Source organism: Misgurnus anguillicaudatus, chromosome 13 (assembly GCF_027580225.2).
Source record: "Misgurnus anguillicaudatus chromosome 13, ASM2758022v2, whole genome shotgun sequence".
In the NCBI taxonomy this organism is placed as follows: domain Eukaryota; kingdom Metazoa; phylum Chordata; class Actinopteri; order Cypriniformes; family Cobitidae; genus Misgurnus; species Misgurnus anguillicaudatus.
The window spans coordinates 10,449,411-10,472,592 of record NC_073349.2 but is presented as its reverse complement, the minus strand read 5'-3'; the positions used below and the strand labels follow the sequence as shown (position 1 = coordinate 10,472,592).

The 23,182-nt window shown below is 38.4% G+C and overlaps 4 protein-coding genes across 8 annotated transcripts; 3 read left to right on the top strand and 1 right to left on the bottom strand.

The window, feature by feature from the left end:
- Positions 1 to 5,852, bottom strand: snx21 (sorting nexin family member 21). Its single transcript, XM_055188941.2, has 4 exons — positions 5,708 to 5,852; positions 4,672 to 4,951; positions 2,088 to 2,245; positions 1 to 1,959 (listed from the first exon to the last, which is right to left on the bottom strand). Exons 2-4 carry the CDS (start codon positions 4,931 to 4,933, stop codon positions 1,195 to 1,197), a joined length of 1,185 nt encoding a protein of 394 aa, XP_055044916.1. The 5' UTR covers positions 4,934 to 4,951; positions 5,708 to 5,852; the 3' UTR covers positions 1 to 1,194.
- Positions 5,853 to 6,366: 514 nt separating this feature from the next.
- Positions 6,367 to 9,428, top strand: haus8 (HAUS augmin like complex subunit 8). Of its 2 annotated transcripts, none has more exons than XM_055188455.2 (10): positions 6,367 to 6,526; positions 6,662 to 6,723; positions 6,806 to 6,864; positions 6,963 to 7,095; positions 7,235 to 7,342; positions 7,422 to 7,513; positions 7,597 to 7,755; positions 7,840 to 7,981; positions 8,938 to 9,079; positions 9,234 to 9,428. In XM_055188455.2, exons 1-10 carry the CDS (start codon positions 6,468 to 6,470, stop codon positions 9,361 to 9,363), a joined length of 1,086 nt encoding a protein of 361 aa, XP_055044430.2. In that variant the 5' UTR covers positions 6,367 to 6,467; the 3' UTR covers positions 9,364 to 9,428. The 2 variants fall into 2 exon arrangements, with proteins under 2 accessions (XP_055044430.2, XP_055044429.2); XM_055188454.2 differs by having other exon boundaries at positions 7,232 to 7,342.
- A 635-nt stretch (positions 9,429 to 10,063) lies between these two features.
- sac3d1 (SAC3 domain containing 1) lies at positions 10,064 to 15,131 on the top strand. Of its 2 annotated transcripts, none has more exons than XM_055188439.2 (4): positions 10,064 to 10,171; positions 10,824 to 11,196; positions 11,298 to 11,574; positions 14,481 to 15,131. In XM_055188439.2, the coding sequence occupies exons 1-4, from the start codon at positions 10,095 to 10,097 to the stop codon at positions 14,945 to 14,947; spliced, it is 1,194 nt and encodes a 397-aa protein (XP_055044414.2). In that variant the 5' UTR covers positions 10,064 to 10,094; the 3' UTR covers positions 14,948 to 15,131. The 2 variants fall into 2 exon arrangements, with proteins under 2 accessions (XP_055044414.2, XP_055044415.2); XM_055188440.2 differs by having other exon boundaries at positions 10,104 to 10,236.
- A 254-nt stretch (positions 15,132 to 15,385) lies between these two features.
- mrgbp (MRG/MORF4L binding protein) lies at positions 15,386 to 23,182 on the top strand. 3 transcript variants are annotated; one of them, XM_055188441.2, is made up of 6 exons: positions 15,386 to 15,629; positions 16,131 to 16,252; positions 16,336 to 16,417; positions 21,666 to 21,740; positions 21,930 to 22,081; positions 22,274 to 23,182. In XM_055188441.2, exons 1-6 carry the CDS (start codon positions 15,494 to 15,496, stop codon positions 22,355 to 22,357), a joined length of 651 nt encoding a protein of 216 aa, XP_055044416.1. In that variant the 5' UTR covers positions 15,386 to 15,493; the 3' UTR covers positions 22,358 to 23,182. The 3 variants fall into 3 exon arrangements, with proteins under 3 accessions (XP_055044416.1, XP_055044419.1, XP_055044417.1); XM_055188444.2 differs by having other exon boundaries at positions 15,387 to 15,629; positions 22,270 to 22,429; XM_055188442.2 differs by lacking the exon at positions 21,930 to 22,081 and having other exon boundaries at positions 15,414 to 15,629; positions 22,270 to 23,182.

Here is a 23,182-nt window from a genome sequence, read left to right as displayed (position 1 = left end):
CCCTTTTCAAAGAATTGCATTTATTAATATAGTATAATAAAATATATGCTCAACTGTACATGTAGTTATTAAAGGAGATTCACCATTACTCGGCTCTCCTTATTTAACAATTAATAAAGTAGACCGCACAGTACTCTCCAGACATGCTGCTTGTCTCTGCACTTTAATCCGAAGAATTGAAAGGAGAGCAAAACGTTAAACAAATGACTTTTTCCCATTAGCAAAGTGCAGTGCAAAATACTATATCTGTGAAAAGTATGTTGACCTAGTGTGATATCAATTCAAAATTTCAGTACACCAAAGCTTAAAAAACCCTGCAATTATTAAAAGCAATTTAGGTTCAATAAAATGCGGCGATTTGTTAAAAATTGGTATAATGCCAATGTATATAACTTGGATGATTGAAGTAACTTTAATGATTCATCTCTTCTATTTAACAACAATAAATAAATGCATAAATATGTTCAAGTTAAAATCTAGTAAGTGACCCAGTTGTGTGCCATGCTTTAGGTGCTATACAAATTATTATTTAGACTTATGCATTAAAAACTGATGGATTCATATAGCTTTCTAAAATATCAAATTCAATAAGGTCAAATTACATATATATGGGTCATCCAGGGATATTCTGCATTATAAAAATCTGTTTGAATGAAATGCAAGTCTAGTGTTATATACTGCATGTATACATTGCTTTAATGTGCAGCTGTGATCTAGAATTCATGCAATGGTTATTTCCTTTAAGGCAAGATTCATTTCCTTCACTTAATTGATAGTTAGTAAAGCAGCTTAATGTAAACAAATGTATTTTAGAAGCCCATCCGACATCCCTAACTGGATGGGTTTCAAATATGTGCATCTAAAGCAATGAATATTAGTGGTGTCAAAAATATGGCAGGTTTTAGTGCTATCATTGTAGTTAAAGGCTAAAATAAAACATATGCAACTGCATCCTAGTGGTTCAAATATTCAACAAAATCCTCCTAAAAATGTTACAAATAAAAGTACTACAGCGATTGAAATGTGCTCATGAAAGTTGTGCCTGTTTCAAAGCGATTGTTCTCGGTGACTTGTGCATTACATATTTTCACAGAATTCCTTAGCACACTTTCACACATATTGCTTTCAAAACCTCCCTTAAACACTCCTAAACTTCCCATTAATAATCCCTAACATCCTACACCTAACTGCTGCTTATGAGGCATCTTCACTTTTGGATTTAGCCCTACCTGCCCCCTCACTGTCCTCAATGATTTCATTAATCAAATATTCCTTAAGGTTGGGTTGATTCCCAACATCAATCCCCTGGTCCTGGATCTCCTGCAGTAGAGCCTCCCAGCGCCTCTTGTCCTTGGAAATCTTCCACGACAGCCTAACGTTGGACTGGAGAAGAGGGATGAGCAGAGGATGCAACTGGTGTTGCTGCAAGGCCTCCGGGGAGGGCGCTAGATCCTGCAGGGCTCGGTCACAATGTTCCTGAGCCTCATTAAGTTGTTCAGCTTCCTGGAAGCAGATGACCAAGGCGGAGAGCGTAAAGAACCAATGAACCCTCTGGAAATGGTTTTGCTGCAGGAGTTGATGACATCCTAACTTCTCCTGGAGTCTTAGAGCGTTGAGAAGCGAACCCAGGGCTTCTTGGTAACGTCCCACTCGCATCAACATCTGGCCTGCGCGCAGATCACCCAGATAGAAGAACTCCAGAAAAGTGGGCGTGGAGCGTATTTCGGGAAGGGAGCGAAGGTGGGACAAGTATTGCTCAAACGCCCGGCTGCGCTTGGCTATGGTCTCGGCGACAAAGTTTTTGCGCAGCTTCTTGCGGGGAAAGTAAACGCCGTCCATCTCGTCCCCGTGACGCCGACGTAGGCGGCTGTGAAGTCGTTCGAAGTCGGAGTAGCGGCGCGTGATGACAGCGGGAGTTTTGTCGAACATGCCAGAATGGATGACGTGAAGAGTGTAGAGCTGTTTGAGAAATAGAAATTGGGTAGATATCTTTATTTAGGAAACAAAACTTGATGAATTTATCAGCATCAGTTGATGCCAGCTAAAATAATACTTCAATGGTTTGCCGTTGTGGTTTATGTACTTACCACATACTTGGAATTTGTGTCATGGACAACACTTGCGTCAGTCACTTCAAAAAGGAGTTTTTCGGGAATTATGCGAGTTCTTGAGGCTCGCCAGTTTTCTTGTAGTTGTCTGGTGATTATATTTGAGCCTTTTAGGGAAGGACCCATGGGGCTTGCATCTATAAACCAAAGACAAAATTACACAAACTAAAATAGTTCTTATGAACCAAAAACAAGAAGTGAAATCAGTCTACAATTTCAGCTTTGTAAAACAGGCTTGCTTAAAGGAATAGCTTTCTTGAATCATTTTCTAATCACTAAGGCTCATTTCATTCAAAAACTGTTTTTTATAAGACGTTTACTGTACGAGGAGAGTTCATAACTAATCATAAAAGTAACCCACATGACCTGTGTGCTATACAAAGTCTTTGGAGCCATCTGAATAGCTTCGTGTGAGAAACATCAAAAACCATAAGCTTTCAAATTCAAAATTGGCACACTGATACAAGATTTGATTTAAAAGACTTTTAAGTAGGGATGTGCATTGTGCACAACATTGATGCTGCAGTATCAATAAATCGATGCCTAGAAGCTAATAATTTGGTATTGATGTTATCTAAAAATGTATCGATATAATTATATGAATGATTTCATCATAAGTAAGTGTTCCTGTGTGTTTGAGGGTACACATTGATCGATCTGCGACTCCGCAGCACGAGTGACGTGCACTTCAACACACACTTCAGCACCATGGCTGAAAGGAAACACAGCATAATTATTAAAAAAATATTTCAACATTTACGAATAACACACCCTAAAACGTATACAGAGGCTGAACAAAAACAAGCCGCCAAACCTCTCTCTGTCCGTTACTGAAGAGTTTTATAGGAGGGAAACCCTATTCAGGTACAAAGCGCACAGTTAACTTAATTACTGTACTGCCACTCTTTGTTGTTACCATTAGATGAATAAGAATAAATATAAAAGTGTGCATGAACGTATTTGTGCATGTCCTGGTATTTTTATGTTAGAGATCAAAACGTCTCCACAAAGTAAATATAGTAATACCAACAAATTTTGACTTCCTGTGGACATTTTTAGGGCCCCATGAGGCAAGCAGCATATAAATCATACAGAATGATGGTTTTTGAAAATGTAAGTTTTCCATGATGGGTATATATACACACACACACTCAGTAATGTGCAAAAGTCTTAGGCCACCATCACCAGCTTTGTTGTTTTGGCAAAGTTTTAATGTCCATCCATATTTATTTTCACTCTTTTTTAAGATACTAACACAAAATTAAAAACAAAACAATTTTCAGAACTAAATGTCTTCTTCAGGCATCAGTCAGTATTTAGTGTGACCTCTCTTGGCACGAAACACATCTTGAGATTTTTTGAGGAGACTGAAGTCATTTGATTAGAATTAGAAATTAGGATTTAATTTCATTTAAGTTTAAGAGATCTTGCAGCTGCCTGCTATTGCTGAAGTGGAAAGGGAGTTTACCCTAAATACTTGGAACCTCAGCTTATAGTTTTGTACTGTTTTTAATACTACATACACATTTCCTGTATTTTCTGGTTGTATTCTAATAAAGAGACTGAGATATAATTATATATGATCACTATACTATTGCAAAAACAACAAATCTAATGGTAGCAAGGTGGCCTACGACTTTTGCACAGTACTGTATAATAAGCAGTATTGGTATCAGTATCGATATTAGTACAGATACAATTAAAACTGTATAAATAAGTATCAGCATCATATCGTTTGGGGGAAAAAGTGGTACTTTTATATATTACAGTGGCTGATATATTGCAAACATTTTTATTTACTCCAATTCTTTACATTTTTGGCATCAGCCGATAAATCTTTTTAATCAGCCAATTAAACGTTTTGTTTCTTAAATTTACTGTCCGTAATGAAAAACACCAAAGCAACATTACAACAAGCCAAAGTCTGACAGGCAGTAAAATGACCAAGTGACGTTACAATTGTGTCTTGTCTCTTGTAAATATTTTTCAAGTACTTAAAAATGGTATATTTATAAATATTATAAGTATAGGAAAAGTTTATTTAGTATTGATTGCCCTTAAAAGGCCTTTATTAACCTCCTGAAGCCGTGTGGATTACTTCTGTGAAGGATGGCCATTTTCTAATATTGGGTGGCTTGAAGGTGAGAAAATCATGAGGTAATTTACATTCTGGAGTGAACTATTCCTTTAAGTTTCCTGCTCTGGAATCTCATTTATAAAACTGTGCGTATGATTCTTACTAAAAGTCTGCGTACGCACAAAAGCCAAAAATGGCCTTATAAAAAAGCAATGTTCCCTTTATCAATCACAGATCACCTGCAAGTGTGTGTGTGTACATGAATCATCCTCAGATCCCACCCTGCAAGCCCATTCTCCCATTAAGTTTGTATTTTATAGATCACAACCTGGAACTGGCGTACGCACGTTTCCAGACCCATTTTGTGCGTATGCACGCTTTATAAATGAGACCTCAGGAATTCACCAATAAAAACCTAATTGACAACTCATATTGCTTACATCAGTAATATTATATCCATTATAAAACACAGAAACTAAGGACTACCTGTGCTGCTACAGGCATTATCCAGAGATTCCCCGAAAAAGTCTGAATCGCTGTCCGGTCCTGATCCATCGCCAGCATCCTCAGATTCAAGAACCGCATCGCCCTCAAAGCACAGGGTACCGCTGAGCCTGGTCGAGATGCAGTCTGTGTCGTCCTCAAGCTCTGAACTTTCTGGAAAGTCGTCCTTTCTGTCCGCCTCAGAAGGAAGCTCTCCTTCCTTAAATAACGTACGACGAAATCTGTCTAATAGTTTAGAGGCCATCCCAGCCCTGCTCCAACCCTGGAGAGTACAATATAACATATTGTGTGACATTACTTGTAGCAGACTCTTTAGAAATAAGGATTGATCAAAGCCACTGTAATAATGTGTCACTGAGGAGGAGGAATGGAAACACTGTAACTTCAAACCTCCCAGTAACTTTCAATGAGCTGAGTAACAAGAGACCCAGGGGGGAAACAGATCTGGGAGAGATCTGGGACATAAATATGTATGCATTATTGAGAGGTTTGCTAAAGACACCTAACAACAGCATTTAATTTATGTAGATAAAACATCAGATACGGTAACAAATACATATCATATCATAGGGGGCTTGATACATTCCCACACATTGAAGGCGCGAAGTTAAATCCAAACCAAGGTTTGGGGTTAAAAGTTTTAATTTTTACATACTTACAATGTTCTAATCAAACTTATGTCTTTTCTACCACTTACAGTTATCATTATTTTGTCATTTAAACAAAACGAGACATTTAAAGCGGCCAGTAAAGTTGCAGAGTTTTAGCTGCTACGTGCTAATAATAACAATATGCGCGCACACAGCAGAACTTTCACGAATTATGAAGAAAGATAATCTGACATTAATTTCACAAAAACATTTTTTAAATAAACAAAATGTCTAATAAACAACATTAAAATGTTGCCTTTAATAGAGTTTGACGTGAACTGCTGCACTTTACTTGCTTGCTAACTATGGCTAATCTAGCATCACTTTATAACTCCATAAACATAAAGAACATGACTATTTTCACTTACCCAAATTACAGACCTCTAAACTACATATGATCAGATTTTCATGATGCAGAATGAAACACTTTTATGTGTAAATGCAAGTCAAGGCGATTTGTGGGAGTAAATGTGGGAGTTACACATTGAAATGGGCGGGCACACACGCGCACAACTTACCGACGTCAACCACAAACCACCTTTTGTGGAACAAGATTTTATAACATAAACCTTTTTTATTTACTTTAAAAATATTTCATAATATACTAACATCCGTTTGGTTTGTGCATTAATTATATTAACTTATAACGGTGTTGCATGTGGGTTCTTTTAGCTATGTGTTAATATGAAAGTTTATAGGAATTATTCAACAGTCCTGTCAATAAACTTTTTCATATTCTTATTCTGTTACAATATCAGTTATGTTATGCATATAGCATTTAGCAATTAAATTCGCTAGAAGCTTGACATTTAGCTATAAATAATATTTATATTTTAATTACATTAAAAAAAGTTGTACAATTTTGATCGTTTTAATCTGCAAGGTATTAATGAGTATCTAATTAATTATAATAAAAACAATAAATGTAGTATAAAGAAAGACATTTTGTAGTAATATTTGAATTATTTTTAATCACACGCCAGGCCAGCAGGTGACGCTCAGATGTTTGGGTTTGTAGCTGAGAAGAAGAAAAGACCGCGGGTTGTGGTTTGCCATTCGCCATGAAAAGTCAATAGAAGAAGACTGCGGGTTGATTTTTATTGTTTCTTAAACGTATTGCGTTGTATAATGGCATCCAAAAAGCCTTCAACTATACGGAAAACATCTTCTTCAAGTGATTTAAAAAAGTAAGATTGTTTCATATGTTGTTGTTTTAATTCAAATGGATATAGAAAGTATCTGACGGTGATTTCAACGCGCATTTGAATCAAATTTGTAGTGAAAGTGTGTGTAACGTTATTCATACAGCCTCCGTTTTACAGTTTATCAACAGATAATGACAGCAACAGTGGAAATAACAGTGGTGCAAGGAGGAAAACCAAAAGTAAGAGCATTTAGTCATGGCTTTAATGTTATATTACACAGTTTATAACTTGTATGACTCATCTGATATGACCTATTCTTAGCTTCTGGCACGATTGTGAAGTCCAGGTACATGCAAACTGAACCAAAAGCTCCTGCAAAGGTAACTGACTGTATATTAATGCGTGTGTCTATATTGTGTGATGATATTATTATGATGATACTCATAAGTGTTATTATTACATATTATGTTTTCTATAGAACAGCATACAGCAGCAGTCAACGCTGTTGCCACCCAGACCTTCATCTCCAAGAGTAGCCAACACACGAAAGCCAAGAGATTACGCACTGTCAAGACGCACAATGAGTTCACTACCAGACAATGACTCTCCCCGTGAGTTTATAGCCATGTTTATGTCATAATTTCAGGAGTAAATGTGTCAGATCCCTATTCTTGAATTTGTCGGACATCTAGATTGTCATTGTGACATTGCCGATGAGCAGTGTATTGATCAAACCATATCTTTCAGCAGTGACTACCAGCATTCTGGAATCCTCACATTTGGGAGGAACTGTCTTGCAGTCAACTGTGCTGGATGGCCACTGTATGCGTCCAGATTTTGATTTATCGGTCATCAAAGGTGTGGTACTATTTGTGCAATCTGGGTTAATACGATTTTGTCAGCTTAACTGCTTGTGTAACAATTCAATACTTTCCAGAAAAATTTGCTCCTCCAAGCGCAACAGACCTCAAAAATGATGAAAGGGATATTTCAATGGAGATGTTTTTATTGGCCTTCCTCACTGCTAAGGTTTGTCTCTTTTCTCTGTTTATTTTTCTCTCGCATTTGTGTACGAAATGTTTTGTGAAGTCCTGTGTTTATACTATATTTAGATTGAGCATAAGAATAAAAAATTAAGAGAGGAGGCGGAGAGGAACATTCTGACTGTCATGGACAAAGAACAGCAGTTGCGCTTGCAAGTTCATCGCAAGAAACGACAATATCTCCTCTTGGAGAAGCAGAAACAGCTCAATGGTTTATTGGACTTACAGGTTATCTTCACGTATTTAATGCCGTTTCTCCTTAAATGTTTGTGTTTATGTGACTCGTATTTGAGTTTCTCTTCTTTTGTGCAGATTGAGGCTTTAGGTTCGGTTGCTTCTGCGGCGAACGGGTTTTCAGAGGAGTATAAGTCATTTGCAACAGCCATTGATGCCACCAGGCACAAGCTACCTGTGAGGAATGTGCACATTGGAGAGAATGCAGAGCAATTTTTAGGTGTGTGAGATGTTGTTTTTTTAAAGTATTTACCATTTAGATGCTTCAGAAAATTTATCACTTGCAGTTTAGCCATTCTTAGGTGTCCAGCCAAAGCGTATTTTACAAAGAGTCCAGCATATTTTTTTTCAATAGTTTCCACTTTTTTTATTTTTCAATTTTCCACTTTTTTGAAAATATGCTCATTTTCCAGCTACCCTAAACATTAGATTTTTTTGGAATCCATTCAGCAGATCTCTGGGTCTGGCGGTACCACATTTAGCATAACTTAGCATAATCCATTGAATCTGATTAGACCATTAGCATCGCGCTCAAAAAAAAAGTTTCGATATTTTTCCTATTTAAAACTTGACTCTTCTGTAGTTAAATAGTGTACTAACCGATGAAAAATTTAAAGTTGCGATTTTCTACTGCGATATGGCTAGGAACTATACTCTCATTCTGGCGGAATAACCAAGGACGTTGGTGCCGTACCATGGCTGCAGGAGGCGCAATGATATTACGCAGCACCTGAAAGTAGTTCCTTTCATTACTTTTAATAGCCGGGGACTATTTTCGGGCACTGCGTAATATTATTGCGCCTTCTGCAGCCATGGTACGGCACCAAAGTTCTTTAGTATTACGCCAGAATGAGATTATAGTTCCTAGCCATATCAGCCTAGAAAATCGCAACTTTTAATTTTCTCTCTGTCTTAGTAAACGATGTTACTACAGAAGATTCAAGTTTTAAATAGGAACAATTTTTGAAACTCTTTGGTTATTTTTGAGCGTGATGCTAATGGTCTAATCAGATTCAATGGATTATGCTAAGCTATGCTAAAAGTGGTACCGCCAGACCCGGAGATCAGCTGAATGGATTTCAAAATGATAAAAATTAAATGTTTGGAGTGTCTCTTTAAGAGCTCAACCTGGCCTCGAAACAAAAATATTAATTATAAAAAATGTATCCTTCACAGACAAAGCAGTCGGATGTTTGAATCAGAGCGAGTGTGTCTTGCAGAAGTATACACAGGGCATTCCCGCTGATAGCGAGGCATCGACAGAGTGTCTTGGAGAGATGAAAAATTCAGCACATGATATCAGCAAGCAGTTGACAAGGTAGTACCACATTAACATGTATGAGAGGCTTAATATGCTTTGTGCACCATAGCACTTAAAGCTGTATCTTATATTTAAAATGGAAATTAAGGCTTGATATTGTTTCTGTGCTGTTGTTCTCATAAAAAATATGTTGTTTCATATTTTTTATTAGGACTTTTTCTGAACTTCTGGAGGTGTCTTCATTAGTAAGCCATGAGGCGGTTTTGATCCAACAGTCGCTGGAAGAAGGCCAAATTGGACAGAACATGGCTCAGACTCTCTTCTGTCCTTCCACATCATGATGTTTTATGAATACGTGTTAACATATGTATGTACAAAGAAAGAATTAAATGCTATTTTGCATGTGTCTAGTTTTTCAAGACTAAATCACTTACAAAAATGTATTATTAAGTGTAACAAGACTGGTAATTGTGTACATTTTTTATATATTTGTATTGTATAGTTTATTATTTCATATTCTGACATCATACTCATCTTACAAGACAAATGTAAATAAAACTTTCTGGTTAAATAAAGGCTGTTCCTGTTCTATTTATTATTTACAGGATTATCTCAAATCAAACTGAAACAAGAACACATATTTACATTGCATGTTAAATATGAAATGTAAATATAAAACATATTGCCATTTTATTATTTCAAAAAGGTTTCCCACATCACTGGTTGCCTATTTGCATATATTAGGCATTTTGTAAGACTACTCAGAATTCTTCAGACATTGATTATTGCTTACTTATCCTGGAGTATTTTTTATTTATTGCATATGTTTAAATATCAGTTTTTTTATAGATCATTATTTAATAATTATGCTATGAAGAACATAAAATAAATATATTTATTAAGTTACATTAAAAAAAATCAAAATTTATTAAAAATACTCATTTATTTACAGATTCCCAGTTTTGTTTAAGTTTCAAGCGTATTGTTTTAATTTATTTGTTTTAATTCAACTTATAAAAAGTACAAGGGATGCAGTGCAGAAAAATTCAGTCCAGAAAAATAAAATAAAGGCATGCGTATGGCGTATCGGCTATCGGATATAACATCCGGGTTCAAGATGACAGGCACCCAATCAGAGATGTCCGTGCGGTAAGTGACGTCTGACCGTTGCGTTCCACCCAATCAATCAACAGCAAAACAGCCATGAGTAACGCGTGAGTGTGCCGATTTCTTGTTTTTATTTTGATAAATGGGAGATTGTGTAACATATACCTGTTTATTAAAATCAAAATGAAATAGTTTTCTCATTGTTAACAGTTTGCATGATCTAAAAATACAAAGAGTATGTAAAAAGATTAATGTGAGATGACTTTTAGTAGTGCAACGCACTTATAGAACTGATCGTTACTTCATTGCTGCTCGTGCATTGGTGCGATTTGATTTTAATTAATTGCATTAAAATTGCAAGAAGGTTTTCCTGAAAGGGATTCATAAAACATTACGAGTAAAAACGATTCAGAAGTAACCCAGCGCCTTTTAAATGGCACATTTTTAACATCTAAAATTTAAAGGGATAGATCACCCAAAAATGAAAATTCTGTCATCATTTCCTCATCCTCGAGTTGTTTCAAACCTTTACGCATTTCTTTGTTCTGCTTAACTCAAGGAGTTTTGGTGCACCATTGACTTCCATAGTATTTTTCCTACAATGGAAGTCAATGGTGCTCCTGCTTGCTTGATTACAAATATCTTCCTTTGTGTTCAGCAGAACAAAGAAACTTTTTCCTACCTTGTCTATTAGGTGGCCTCACTCTAGAAGAGGCAGAGGGCCCAGGCATAAGGAGCAGGGTCGAGCCGCCAGGGAACAGATCACTGAGCAGAAGGCCACAGACTCAGTGCCCCATGGCACCTGTATAACTATGTGCCCCGCTAAAGAATTACGCCAACGAGAGGCACAAAACAGACTGCACAGATTTGAGATGGTTCCTGGCACAGAGCAAGATCGCTTGCCACGTGCTGATGTCTCACGTGCTGTCAAAGAGTATTCTCGACCCGCTGCAGGAAAAGACTCCACGCGAGCCAGCGACCTTAGGCCTCCATCTGTGCTTTTAAAGACGGCGTGTTACTTAGTTGATGACGTCGCAGCTTCTGATACATTTCAGCCGTGGACTGAGGTATGGCAATGACATCATGCTTTCAAGATTCATCAATCAACTTTCGTAAGTTTGAATCACTGACTTCGAAATATATATGTCTAAACATTTATTCACTACAGGTCTATAGTTTTGTTTTCGACCGTCTGCGTAGTGTTCGGCAGGACATGATTATCCAGCGTGTGTCCGGGCCAGAGTGTGTGACTGTGCTGGAGAAAACCGTACGGTTCCTCCTCTACGCCCCTTACCGGCTCTGTGGACAGCCACTTCAGCACTTTGATCCCCGCATCAATGACACTCATCTGCAGGAAACCTTGAGCTGGCTGCTGGATTGCTACAAAGAAGGAAAACACCAACATCAAGAGGAATTCCAGGCCTTGAGTCTGCTGTATAACCTGGGTAAGTTTTGGCAGAAATTGGATTTAGGCTATGTTAACACAACAATGATGTAGTAAAAAACTGAAAAATGTTTTCCCCTTGCGTTTTTGAAATATGTCACATAAAAAATGACAAAGATGCTGTGTTGTGCATGCCAGGCCAGTAGATTGCGATGCTACACGCCGGCGCACCTACAAATTCTTCTACAGAGTTATAAATAAAAACAGTCAATATGGCAAAAACATAGAGTAATTTTGTTTAGAAGGACGATGAGATAAGTTTTTTTTACGTCTTCGTAAACTTTATTGTTATTTTGGCTATACTCGCACATGAATACAGACAGAATTAACACATGCACATCACATCACTGTTATTACAGATTTGCGTTATCTTAGTTTACACTGATATAACAAGGCATCATTTTTAAAAAGTTGTACTTAGAAAGGTTTGCTTGCTTTAGGACCCAAAAATGTCATTGTCGTGAAAACCCTATGTTTACACAAACAGGCAAAGTGCATAAAAACGTTGGCCCATAGGCCGCTTTCACATTTGGTTACCTTGAACAATGTTGGAGCGTGATTGTCCCACAAGCTTGCACTCGCACTGTATATTGTTCGATCTGAAACCGGGCACACTTTCGTCATTAGGATGCGATTGTTTTGAAGAAAACACGAAGTAAAGTGCTCTCTCAGAACAATGGAGCCCGTCGTAATGGGGGGTCGCACACCGGACGAGAAGCATCGCGTCTAGGACAACTCTGAGCTATAGTACACAGGACGTGCACATTAAATAGCGCGGGCTTAGTCAGATAGCGTCCACTTAAAAATGCAAAATATACGTTAGCTGCCAATGTTAATCGCTAACGATTTGGGACAAATATGGTGTTATTTAAGTTAAACTATGTGAGAGGTGCTCTGTGCCCGCAACAGGGATTTATGTAGCGTCCAGAGTTACAGCTGTGATACCCAGCCCTCTCCGTTGCCTAACACAGTGATCCGTCAATTTATCGCTTATACCGCTCAGACATTTAAATGTAACTGAAGGTTTTGTACATAGGTAGATGATATTAAATGCCTTTTAAACCGCGCTCTGGTCCGATTTGCGCTCACACTGTGCATTCTGCAAGCGAGCCAGGGTACAATGAAGCAAAACACGTCCAGGCACGGTATGGAGCAATCACACCAGTCAAACGAACCAGGCCCATGCGCCCTTCGGTTTGGATAGTGTGAGTGCGCCCTTAGTATGCCTGTATACTATTGTGGCTCAGTGGTAGGGACATGATTGTCAAGTATTTCCATACTCGAAATGTGACCCCTGCATTTAACCCATTCCAGTAAATAGTGAACACACACACCCGGGGCAGTGGGCAGCTATCTCTGCAGCGCCAGGGGAGCAATTGGGGGAAATGTGCTTTGCTCAAGGGCACCTTAGCAACCTGCCTGTCGTAAGACTCAAACCGCCAACCTTCGGGTTATAAGCCCGACTCTAACCATTAAAGCGGCTGTTTTTCGTGATCCTATTTTTCAAACTTTAGTTAGTGTGTAATGTTGCTGTTAGAGCATAAAAATGCTTGCAAAATTATAAAGTTCAATGCCAAACAATATATTTTCTTTAACAGAATTCACTTTTAAAGGACTACAGAGAATGGCCGGTTTGGACTACAGCCCTGTACTTCCTGGATATATGACGTCAATATAAGAGTTTCTAACTAACCTCCGCCGACAGGAATATGCCAGTCGCCAGCTGAGCTAAGCTGCTGTCGAATCACAACACACTAAACCAGCTACACAATCAGAACTCTATACGTATTTCTGAAGGAGGGACTTCATAGAACATAATTTTTAGGACAGTTAAAACAGCGGTATAGGAAAAGTAAATACTGCGTTTTTTTACACACGAAACATGAACATGTGTTAAATTTAGCAATGTAAACACAACCAAGGCTTCAAAAACACAGGAAAAACTGGACTTTATGGTAAATTTTTTATGTGTACGTGAGGGTCCGCGTACACTGCGCGTGACGCAGTTTTTGTCAACAGAAAAGTATGGATTATTTAACATACGGACATTGTATGCATAGGTTGCGCATGCGCGTACAGGAGAATGTAGTATGTAGCCTAGGAGATGCGTTGCGAATGTGTCGAACGTCTGCATACATGTACGAGTAAAAAAAACTATGCTTTGCAAAGCTTTGCATTCGACCGTGCACGTATGTTCACACACACGTAAAAAACAGACTTATACTCCGGGCTTTAGGCCATGAATGCCCCTTAGTTGCGCAAAAAAGCTGCTCCATTAACTGCGCAAAAAGTTGTGGGTTTGATCCCTGTGAACACACATACTAATATAATGTCTAACTTGTTACGCATTGTCACTTTGGATAAAAATGACTGCCAAATGCATTATTGTAAATGTACTGTAGTTTGTGTACTGTTTTGTTGATGATATAACACAGATTTTTCTATAAAAGATTATGTAAGTATGCCCTGTAATAGATTTCTTAGGTTTTTATTTTTTTTTTCACATTTATCCATGTTTCTTTGTTGCTTTCACATGTAAATATTATACATTAGTTCTGCTACTAATAGCCATGCAAACATAAATATAAATACTCAGTGTGCTCAAAATCATACAGGGGCAGTTTCCCGGACAGGGTTTAGATTAATCCAGGTCTAGGCCTTGGTTATATAAGGACATTTAAGTAGTTTTTATAAACATACCTTACAAAAAAGTATGGCAGCTCAAACACGCCTTTTAGTCTGATATTAGAATAAGCACTGTCCAGGAAACCACCCCTTAAGATTACAAAGCAAACGCAAAATCTCCATCTCCAAGACCATACACCATCATATTGCTGAAACCTATTAGTCCACTTTCTAGGATCCAAAATAATATTTTTAAAATATCATCTATATTTTACATTACAGGTTCATCTCATGCCATGCAACATACACTTCAACTGCCTGAGCGAATACGCAGCTCTGCGGCAATTCAGCTGGCCCTGGCCATTAACCGTGCAAATACAGAGCGCAACCCAGTTCGGTTCCTCCGGCTGGCCCAGAAACTGGACTTTATGCAAGTGTGTGCCCTCCACAGACACATCCTGTCCTGCAGGAGGGATCTGCTCCTGTTGTACAGTCACGGGTACAACAGTCGCAACTGTCGCTACCCACTCCAAAGACTGGCACGCCTCCTCTTTCTCAAAGATCCGCTGGCTGCTGAGCTGTGCCAGGTGCATGGTGTCAACATCAGTGGAGAGTGGGTCAACTTTACCAAGAGCTCTTTTACCGAAAATACATCTGGGGACTTGCAGTGCAGACGTATGCATGATGAGCCGGCAGATGACGAGAAGTGGAACTGTTCTTCTGCCAGCGTTATTCATGGCTGTGCCTGAAATCATCAGATGGTAAAGGGATCGTTTTAATACCAACATTTGTTTTTTACTTGTGGAGATGTATGCCATGTTTTAATTTGTAGTTGGTAAAGACACCTGTGATGTTTCAATAAAGTTCTTATGTATAGAGGTTGTTTTATGTGTGTATATAATGACTCTAGCAATAAATTATTGTGGACAGACAGTGTTGATGTGGCTTAATTGATAGAGCATTGCATTATAAGAAAAATATATAAGAAAAAGTCACTTTGGATAAAAGTGTGCCAAATGCATAAATATAAATGTAGCAATTAGCTTAATGCAAGCAAAAAGTGCTTAGACACTTAAAAATGATGACATAGTATAATATGACTTAATGGATATATTCACGTGCTTTTGAAACCACACCGTAAATATCTATATTTTAATTGAACTCTTTGAAATGTCTTTGTTCAGTATGGTTGATATGGTGTTGTGTGAGATGTGTAGATCAAGTCTGGTTGATGTTACTGTATATAGAGCAGCAGTGGGCGTCTGTGTCTCTGTTGTGTATCTGTGGAGAGAAACATGGGGGAAGCGGAGAATGTGCCATCGGACGAAAAACAAGCAGAATCCGGCATATGTACCGCTGATGAATCGGTTATATGGAGTCAAGAAGTCGAAGTGTGTCTTTTTCACGCCATGTTGGGTCATAAACCTGTAGGTAAGATTGAAAAAAGTCTCTGAAGAAAAGAACGGGCCTTTCGCTCGGGGTCTTGGGTGCACGAGACGGAATGCAGTATAAACAAGACCGTGTGTTCGTAAATAAATAGCAAATTTATTAAATCACTAAAATCGTTTTTAAGATCTCAGTTTAGTGTTAAACTTCTAAAAAAAAAAAAGATAAGCTTCATCGACTCTCGTCAGTCGTTTATGTACATTCAACGGCTATTTGTACGGCTTTGTTGCAGACTCGGCGAATTTTAACATAAATATATAAAATCTCTGTATGATGCAATAATATGGGCCAACAATAAATTATACTATAATTATTAATGTTAAATGATAAATATTGTATGTATAAAGGTTGTACACTACATCGGTTTTGAATGAAGCGTTAGCAGCTATTAGCAGTGCTGCTAACTAGCACGATGGCTAGGCTAATTTACAACAACAAAGTCGTTAAATTGAGAAATATGTCTTTAAAAATGTGATGTGTTTATAGGTGTGAATCGTCATTTCCACATGATCTGTATTCGTGATAAATTCAGTCAGAATATCGGCAGGCAAGTGTCATCCAAAGTCATCTGGGATCATCTCAGCACCATGTATGACATGCAGGCGCTGGTAAGACCCTTATGTTTACATTGTATGAACGTGTGCTTAAATTTAGGAATTCAACTCTTATTGAATTGTGTTTTGTACTGCAGCACGAGTCAGAAATACTCCCCTTTCCAAACTCAGAGAAAAGCTTCATGCTGCCTGAAGAGATCATACAAGATGTCAAAGAAGGTTAGCTGACATTAACTTACACTGTCTCTGTTAAATTATATTGCAAAAGTGCAACAGGGTAAGCAACATTTTTTCAAAAATACCAAAACAGCCACTGCTACGGTGAGTATAAGTAATTTGTACAGGTACTGGTGGTAGCAAGATCTTTATTTGTCAGATAGAGCAGTGGTTCTCAAACTTTTTCAGCGTGCGGCCCCCCTTGTGTAGGGCGCATTCCTTTGCGGCCCCCCCAAAGAAAATTTATGACAAGAAACTGTTTTAAAACTCAACTTTTTAAAATTAAACAAAACATATTAAATGATACAAAGTAGTGCTGAGATTAGTAGTCATATTTTTTTAGGTTTAATTGCACAGAATTCATGATAAATTAATTTATTTTATAAAATGTCATAAAACTGGGGCCCCCCTGGCACCATCTTGCAGCTCCCCTGGGGGCCCCGGTCGTCAGTTTGAGAACCACTGAGATAGAGATTATAGGTAAACACCACTAACTTAGTAGTAAAATTTATTTCTAGCATACATAAAGGATCTGTGATCTTACTGATTAGGGCTGGGTGTTGCAAACATTTTGGCGATTCGATTCTGATATGGTTTTCATTTGATTCAATATCAATTAATTATCAATATTTTATTAACTATGTTGTTAGTTTTGCAGACACGGAGTCATTAAACGATGGTAACTGAAACCCTTCCATTTGTCACTGAAATAAACATTAACATTAATAATAGACCAGGGCTCAATGCAAATAATTTTTTATACTGGCCCAGTCGGGCCAGTGGTTCAGGTTTTCACATGCCCTGCTTAAATTTTCACTGGCCCCACCAAAAAAGATTTCAGTGTCACATATTTAATATAATTCAAAAGTCAAATATAATTGTATACTTATACATTTTATTCATAATTTTGTTTAAGAGCACCAATAGTCCGATTCATGTTTTTGAATTTCCTTTGGTGTGTAGGTGTGTATTAGTACATGTTAACGATATGCAATAGGTACATATCCCAAAGTGAACGATGACGCAAGTTATCGTCTCCAACGTAATCTTTTCTTGGACTACAACAACTACATGGGTTGTGGGCAACAGTTTACTACCTGGGATTGGTAATGTAGTAAAGACCGAAACTACCATAATTCTTCCTGCTTTGACTCACAGCCTGTAAGTTAACTCCTGTTAGCAACCGAATCCTTTAAACATGGTAAGGAGCATCACATTTCCGGCTGACGTCAGGGGTATTTAGGCCAATCACAACGTACAGATTAGCTGGCCAATCAGGGACACAGAGCCTTTCAAATCCATGCGTTTCAGGAAGAGTGTGAAATTTGGAGCTACAAAAATGTACAATATCTGTTTTTATAACCATAAACCACACAAACACATTGTATTAGACCAAATACACACAAAAAAGTTGTTTTTTTAGCAATGAAATGGGTGCTCTTTAAGAGAATTGGCAATTTTAAATGTAAACTAATCAGAAATTTCTCATCAGGTTCAATAGTTTCAGGTATATCAGGATTAACTGCACCGAAATGGAGAACTCATATCAAAAGAATCTTGTTGTAAGGAAGATAACAAACCAATATTAATAAAAGTCTCTTTATTTATATGTCTCGCCATTAAGTTCAGTGGACCAGATAAAGGGTTATTGGCCACCCTTTTAGACACGATGCACGCAATTGCCACTTTTCCATTGCATAGTACCCTACATTTGGGTTGGGTCAGCTTACTTTTGGGGGCTTTTCCACTGGGTGCAGTACGTAGTACCCAATACTTTTTTTGGTACCACCTCGGTTGGGATTCCAAGGGAGCTGAGCTGATACCAAAATGTGACGCGAAAACACTGTAGATCCCTGATTGGTCTGAGAGAATTGTCACTACCAGCGTCATCGCTATAATGTAAAGATTAGCTCTACCTTCATGCTAGCTTGTGCTGTCTCGAATAAACCTTTTGTCATCTGTGCTTTGTTGTAAGTTCCCGAACTCCCTTTCAGCAATGAAAAAACATCCACAGGTTCAGAATCAGGAACACCATACCAATTTTAACCAGACTTGCAGTTTGTGGCGGCACATTCGCAACGCGCACGTCAGCATTATATGCTTAAATCCAACATAAATGAGGCTCAATGGAGCGCGTCGACTGACGCCATGGGTGTTTGTACAGAAACTGTCCTGTGAGACAGAGGTAGTGATAAACGCGATGTGCAATAATCTATTTGTGGTGGTCAATTTTAATTTTGTGGTGGACTGAGAAATAAATTAATTTATGGGGATGTACAGCATGACAACAACGCTCTCACATGTATGATGTCACAGCAGTAGGCAGCGCAAATATAACGACACACCTATAATCCTTCCCACTCCGAAGTGTTACTAAACTCGATGGAAAAGCTAACCAAGCCAAAGTGAGGTGAGCAGACCCGACCTAAATCGTAGGGCACTATGCAATGGAAAAGCGCCAAAAGTGAGGTGAGCTGACCTGACCCAAACCAAACCATGGGGTAATATGCAATGGAAAAGTGCCATTAGTGACTAAAGGCGAAGCGGGCCACTGACAATACTGTTTACTGGCCAGAGCGTCTCTCACTCTGGCCCTGTGCCATTAGGCATTCCTTTATGTTGAACCCTGTAGACCCACATAGTTGTTAAATTACTTTCCTTTTACGTTGAGTAACAAAAAAATTGCGCAACACAAGGTACACAAACTGAACGGTGCACATTACTGTAAAAAAGTGAACTTCATTATCAAGCGAATTACCTTTGTTCAGATATCATATCTAATGCGTATCAACTACTACACTGAGCTACGTTACTGTTTAAAATGAATGTATATAATGAATGTTAGCTACAGATCCTGGAATTCAAACCTCTCCGCACAGTGGTGATCCATGCACGCCGTCTCCCCTCATCTTTAGGAAACCGAAACATTTTACTTACGACAAGGTATTTGGTTTAGAGATCAGTTTAGCTACTAACCAGACTGAAAAACACACACAGATTTTGAGCCATGGGCGTCTTTGCGGCAACGTGCATGCGTCTGATGAAACCGTCTATACAAATAATTGTAGACCTCATCTTTACCGCATCATTGTATTTGAATGTAAAATAATTTCATTTTAGAGGCGCTGGCTTCAATTGACTACCGTGACTTTCCACCATGATCCACTGGGTCTCATTCATTAAGCATGCGTACACACAAATTTGTGCGCGAGATGTGCGTACTACAGATGTTTTCACGAACAAATCGTGATTCAACAAAAACGTTTGTATCAAAATGTCTTCTGAATGTACGCAAAAATTCAAAAACCTAAAACCACTTGTACGCAATACTAGGCTATAATTATAATGTTTATAATAATGTTTGTATATAAAATTTACATGATTAGATTTTATATTATAATATTTTCTGTATTATATATTATTATACATGATCTATATTATTATTATATACATTATATTATACATTATTATAGCCTACTTATTTTTTCTACACGTATAAAGAAGATGCACATAATGACAAATCTTTACACTTTCCTTCCTCACTTTTTAAATCTCTATAGTCATTAAGCAGACGCTTTCATAATGTAAACGTCATGTAAATGTACTGAGAAGTCCAAACGTCAATCACTTGATCCCCTTTCTGTTTTATTTTAGATACAGATGTTCATCTCTATCACATTAATTAAATGGTATATTTTTTAACGCTTCTAATACTTATTTAATGTTACTCCGGTTGATGGGCAGCACTGGCTTCCTCCAGCGACAGCAAAACCTCCCAAATTAAAAATGGCAAGCCAAACGGAACTGTACCGATAATAAATATGATTATGGATTTCTTTTCAAGCTCTTTTGCTTCTATGACAAACTGCTCTAAAATTTTCTATGGACCAGCGGTGTGGAAAACCCTTATATGGAGCTGTTTGGGCGTGTTTTATGCAAATTACCAACCTCGTGCATAGAGACAGAGCGCCGTTATGCAAATTTGAAAACCACGCCCACCGGGGGGGAAATCAATCCAACCGTCTCCATTGACTTTGTATTGCGAGAAGCCGCCTCCTTGTCATTTCTGGCTTATAACAAAAAACTGAATAATGCCTAAAAGCTGCTTTGGGACAATATGTACAGCTAACAAGCCAAAGAACCCAGAAATAAGTTTTTATAAGCTGTCGAGCCGTAAAACCCAGCATTTAAGGAGAATAAAGTGGATCGCCGACCACGCCTCCCCCCAGTGGACGCAGTTTTACTAATAGGAGTATTATGAAAAGTTGCCTGTATCCATTTTTGTGTCTTTAAACGCTCGTTTTTTGGGGTTGACAGCTTATAAAAACTTATTTACAGATTAAACTTAAAAACAGAATAATACCTAAAAGCTGCTGTGTGACAAGGTGTACATCTAACACGCCAAAAAAATAAATAAATAATTTTTTATAAGCTGTCGACTTCAAAAAACTAGCGTTTAGACACAGAAATGGAAACAGGCAACTTTTCATAGTACTCCTATTAGTAAAACTGCGTCCAATAGGGGGAAACGTAATCGGCGATCCACTTTATTCTCCTTAAAGACTGGGTTTTACGGCTCGACAGCTTATAAAAACTTATTTCTGTGTTCTTTGGCTTGTTAGCTGTACATATTGTCCCAAAGCAGCTTTTAGGCATTATTCAGTTTTTTGTTATAAGCCAGAAATGACAAGGAGGCGGCCTTTTGCAATACAAAGTCAATGGAGACACCAACGATTGCTTCCCCCCCGGTGGGCGTGGTTTTCAGGTTGTGACGCGCTGCGCTCTGTCTCTATGCGACCGCTCATGTAGAAAACTCTTCAAATTTACTAACATAAGAACAAACTCGTGCGTATGCACGTGTTGTGATTTAGGCGGAAATTTTTCGTGAGAAGTTCAAGTGTGCGTATAAATACGAAAAACGTGCGCAATTATTAGTGAATGAGACTCAGTGTCTTTTTTTGTTTTGTTTTAAGTAGAGCAACTAGAATGATGGGGACGTCTTCAGTACAAATAATCTGAAATAAAGCAAGTAAAGCGTTAAAAAGTCATTTTAGGGTTTTTCCGAATCATCATCATCTTTTCGTTAAATTGAAGATCAATTAAAATCGGAGAATCAAATAAAATTGTTTTATTTGTTACTATTACTACTGATACATTTTTGTCAGAAACTATATTTACATGGTACATGTTTATGACAAGGTGAGTATTTTGGGTTTGCAGGTCAGTAAATGCTCTTCTCATCTCTACACAGGTAAAGTAGGATCTGAAGATGATGTTAAAGAGGAAGTCAAAGAAGAGAGTGACCCTCCAGCTACCCATGAAGAAGGTTCTTATTTTTATGATGTACTCACTCGTTCTTTTTCCTTTCCCTGTCATTCTCCTCTTCTCTCTCTTTCCTTGACGTAAGCCGCCAATTAAAGCCTGCGTCAATGCATCACTTTTTTTCTGGATCGTTCTCTCGTTGGCGTGAAGCTCAGCGTGGCTCACACTGGTCATTTGTGTCTCGTTTTTAAAGGTCTGGGTCCCAGTGTGGCTGGCCAGGATTTTGCGAGGTATGGACAGAAGAAAACGTTTCGCTCTGTTCCTCCAAAACTCCAGCATGAGCTCAGTACAGACCAGCTTATTACCAAAGGCCTCTGTAGACAACCTTCAGAGACCTCTGACCATGTGCGTCTCTCTTTCCGTCTCTCTTTCCGTCTTTCTTTCTTTCTCTTTTGTCTCGTTTACGTGTGTTCAGCTTAGTGTTATTCTGTATGTATGTTTATGTGGGGAAGGAGGGAATACTTAATAGTGGTATAAAACTTTTGTTTTTTGTTTTCCCTTATCCACTCCCTCCCCATGTCTTCATTCGTCAGGCAGCAATTCCTCGGTAAAGGCGTCGGAGAAATCGGGCAGCGGGCGAGAGAAAGAGAAAGAGCGGACCGAGAAGGGGGGCTCAGGTGAGACGGGCAGCGGGTCGTCGAAAGACACAGCCGGGGAAAAGCGAAAGAGGAGCAGAGCTGTGGAGAAGGTGATGAACGCCAACAACCCCTCCAGCCCAGGAGGAGCCAAGCGCCGCAGGACGTAGCCGCATCCGGAAGCAGAAAATCTTGGGACACCGAACGTTTGAAAGACCTGACTGATCCAAAGTGTTGAGCGAGAGTTGTAGCGAATATTGGTCATGATAGAGCCAAGTGAAAATGTGGGATGCTCGTGTGCGTTATCTGCAGTCCAAGGTTTCAGAGGCGTTCCTGTGCTTTAAGCGTTCTCAGCTGCTCCCGAAATAAGACTGAGAAACTAAAAGCCTTTGGCGGTTGTGTAAGGTCAGACTAGACCGGACACGTATGATAAGAAATGTAATAAGCTTTTCACAGCTGAGTTTGGAACGAAGCGAGCTGTGGTATGTTATGTGTTTTTTGTTTCGTTTTTTAAAGAATGTGTTGGTTTGTTTTTTGGGAAGACATTTTAAGTGGTAGTTTTATTTTCGTCACACACCCATCTTGCAATCACCCAGAGAATGAACCAGTTTGTTTCGTGATGTTTTAGGATTTACACCGAAGGCTACATGATCTTCTGTGTTATTAATTGTATGAAACTGCATATGATTCTTATAGCCTACATGGCCACTGTTCAGGTGCTTGGAAAGTAGTGATGGATATTTGCACTGTTTCTGAGTCATGGCGGTTTGAGATACCTGACCGAATGTGTGTTACACAAAAGCATTGTTCTGCTATGACTTGTTATTATCTCTATATTTAAGAATAAACATTTAATGTTTCTTGATAAGAA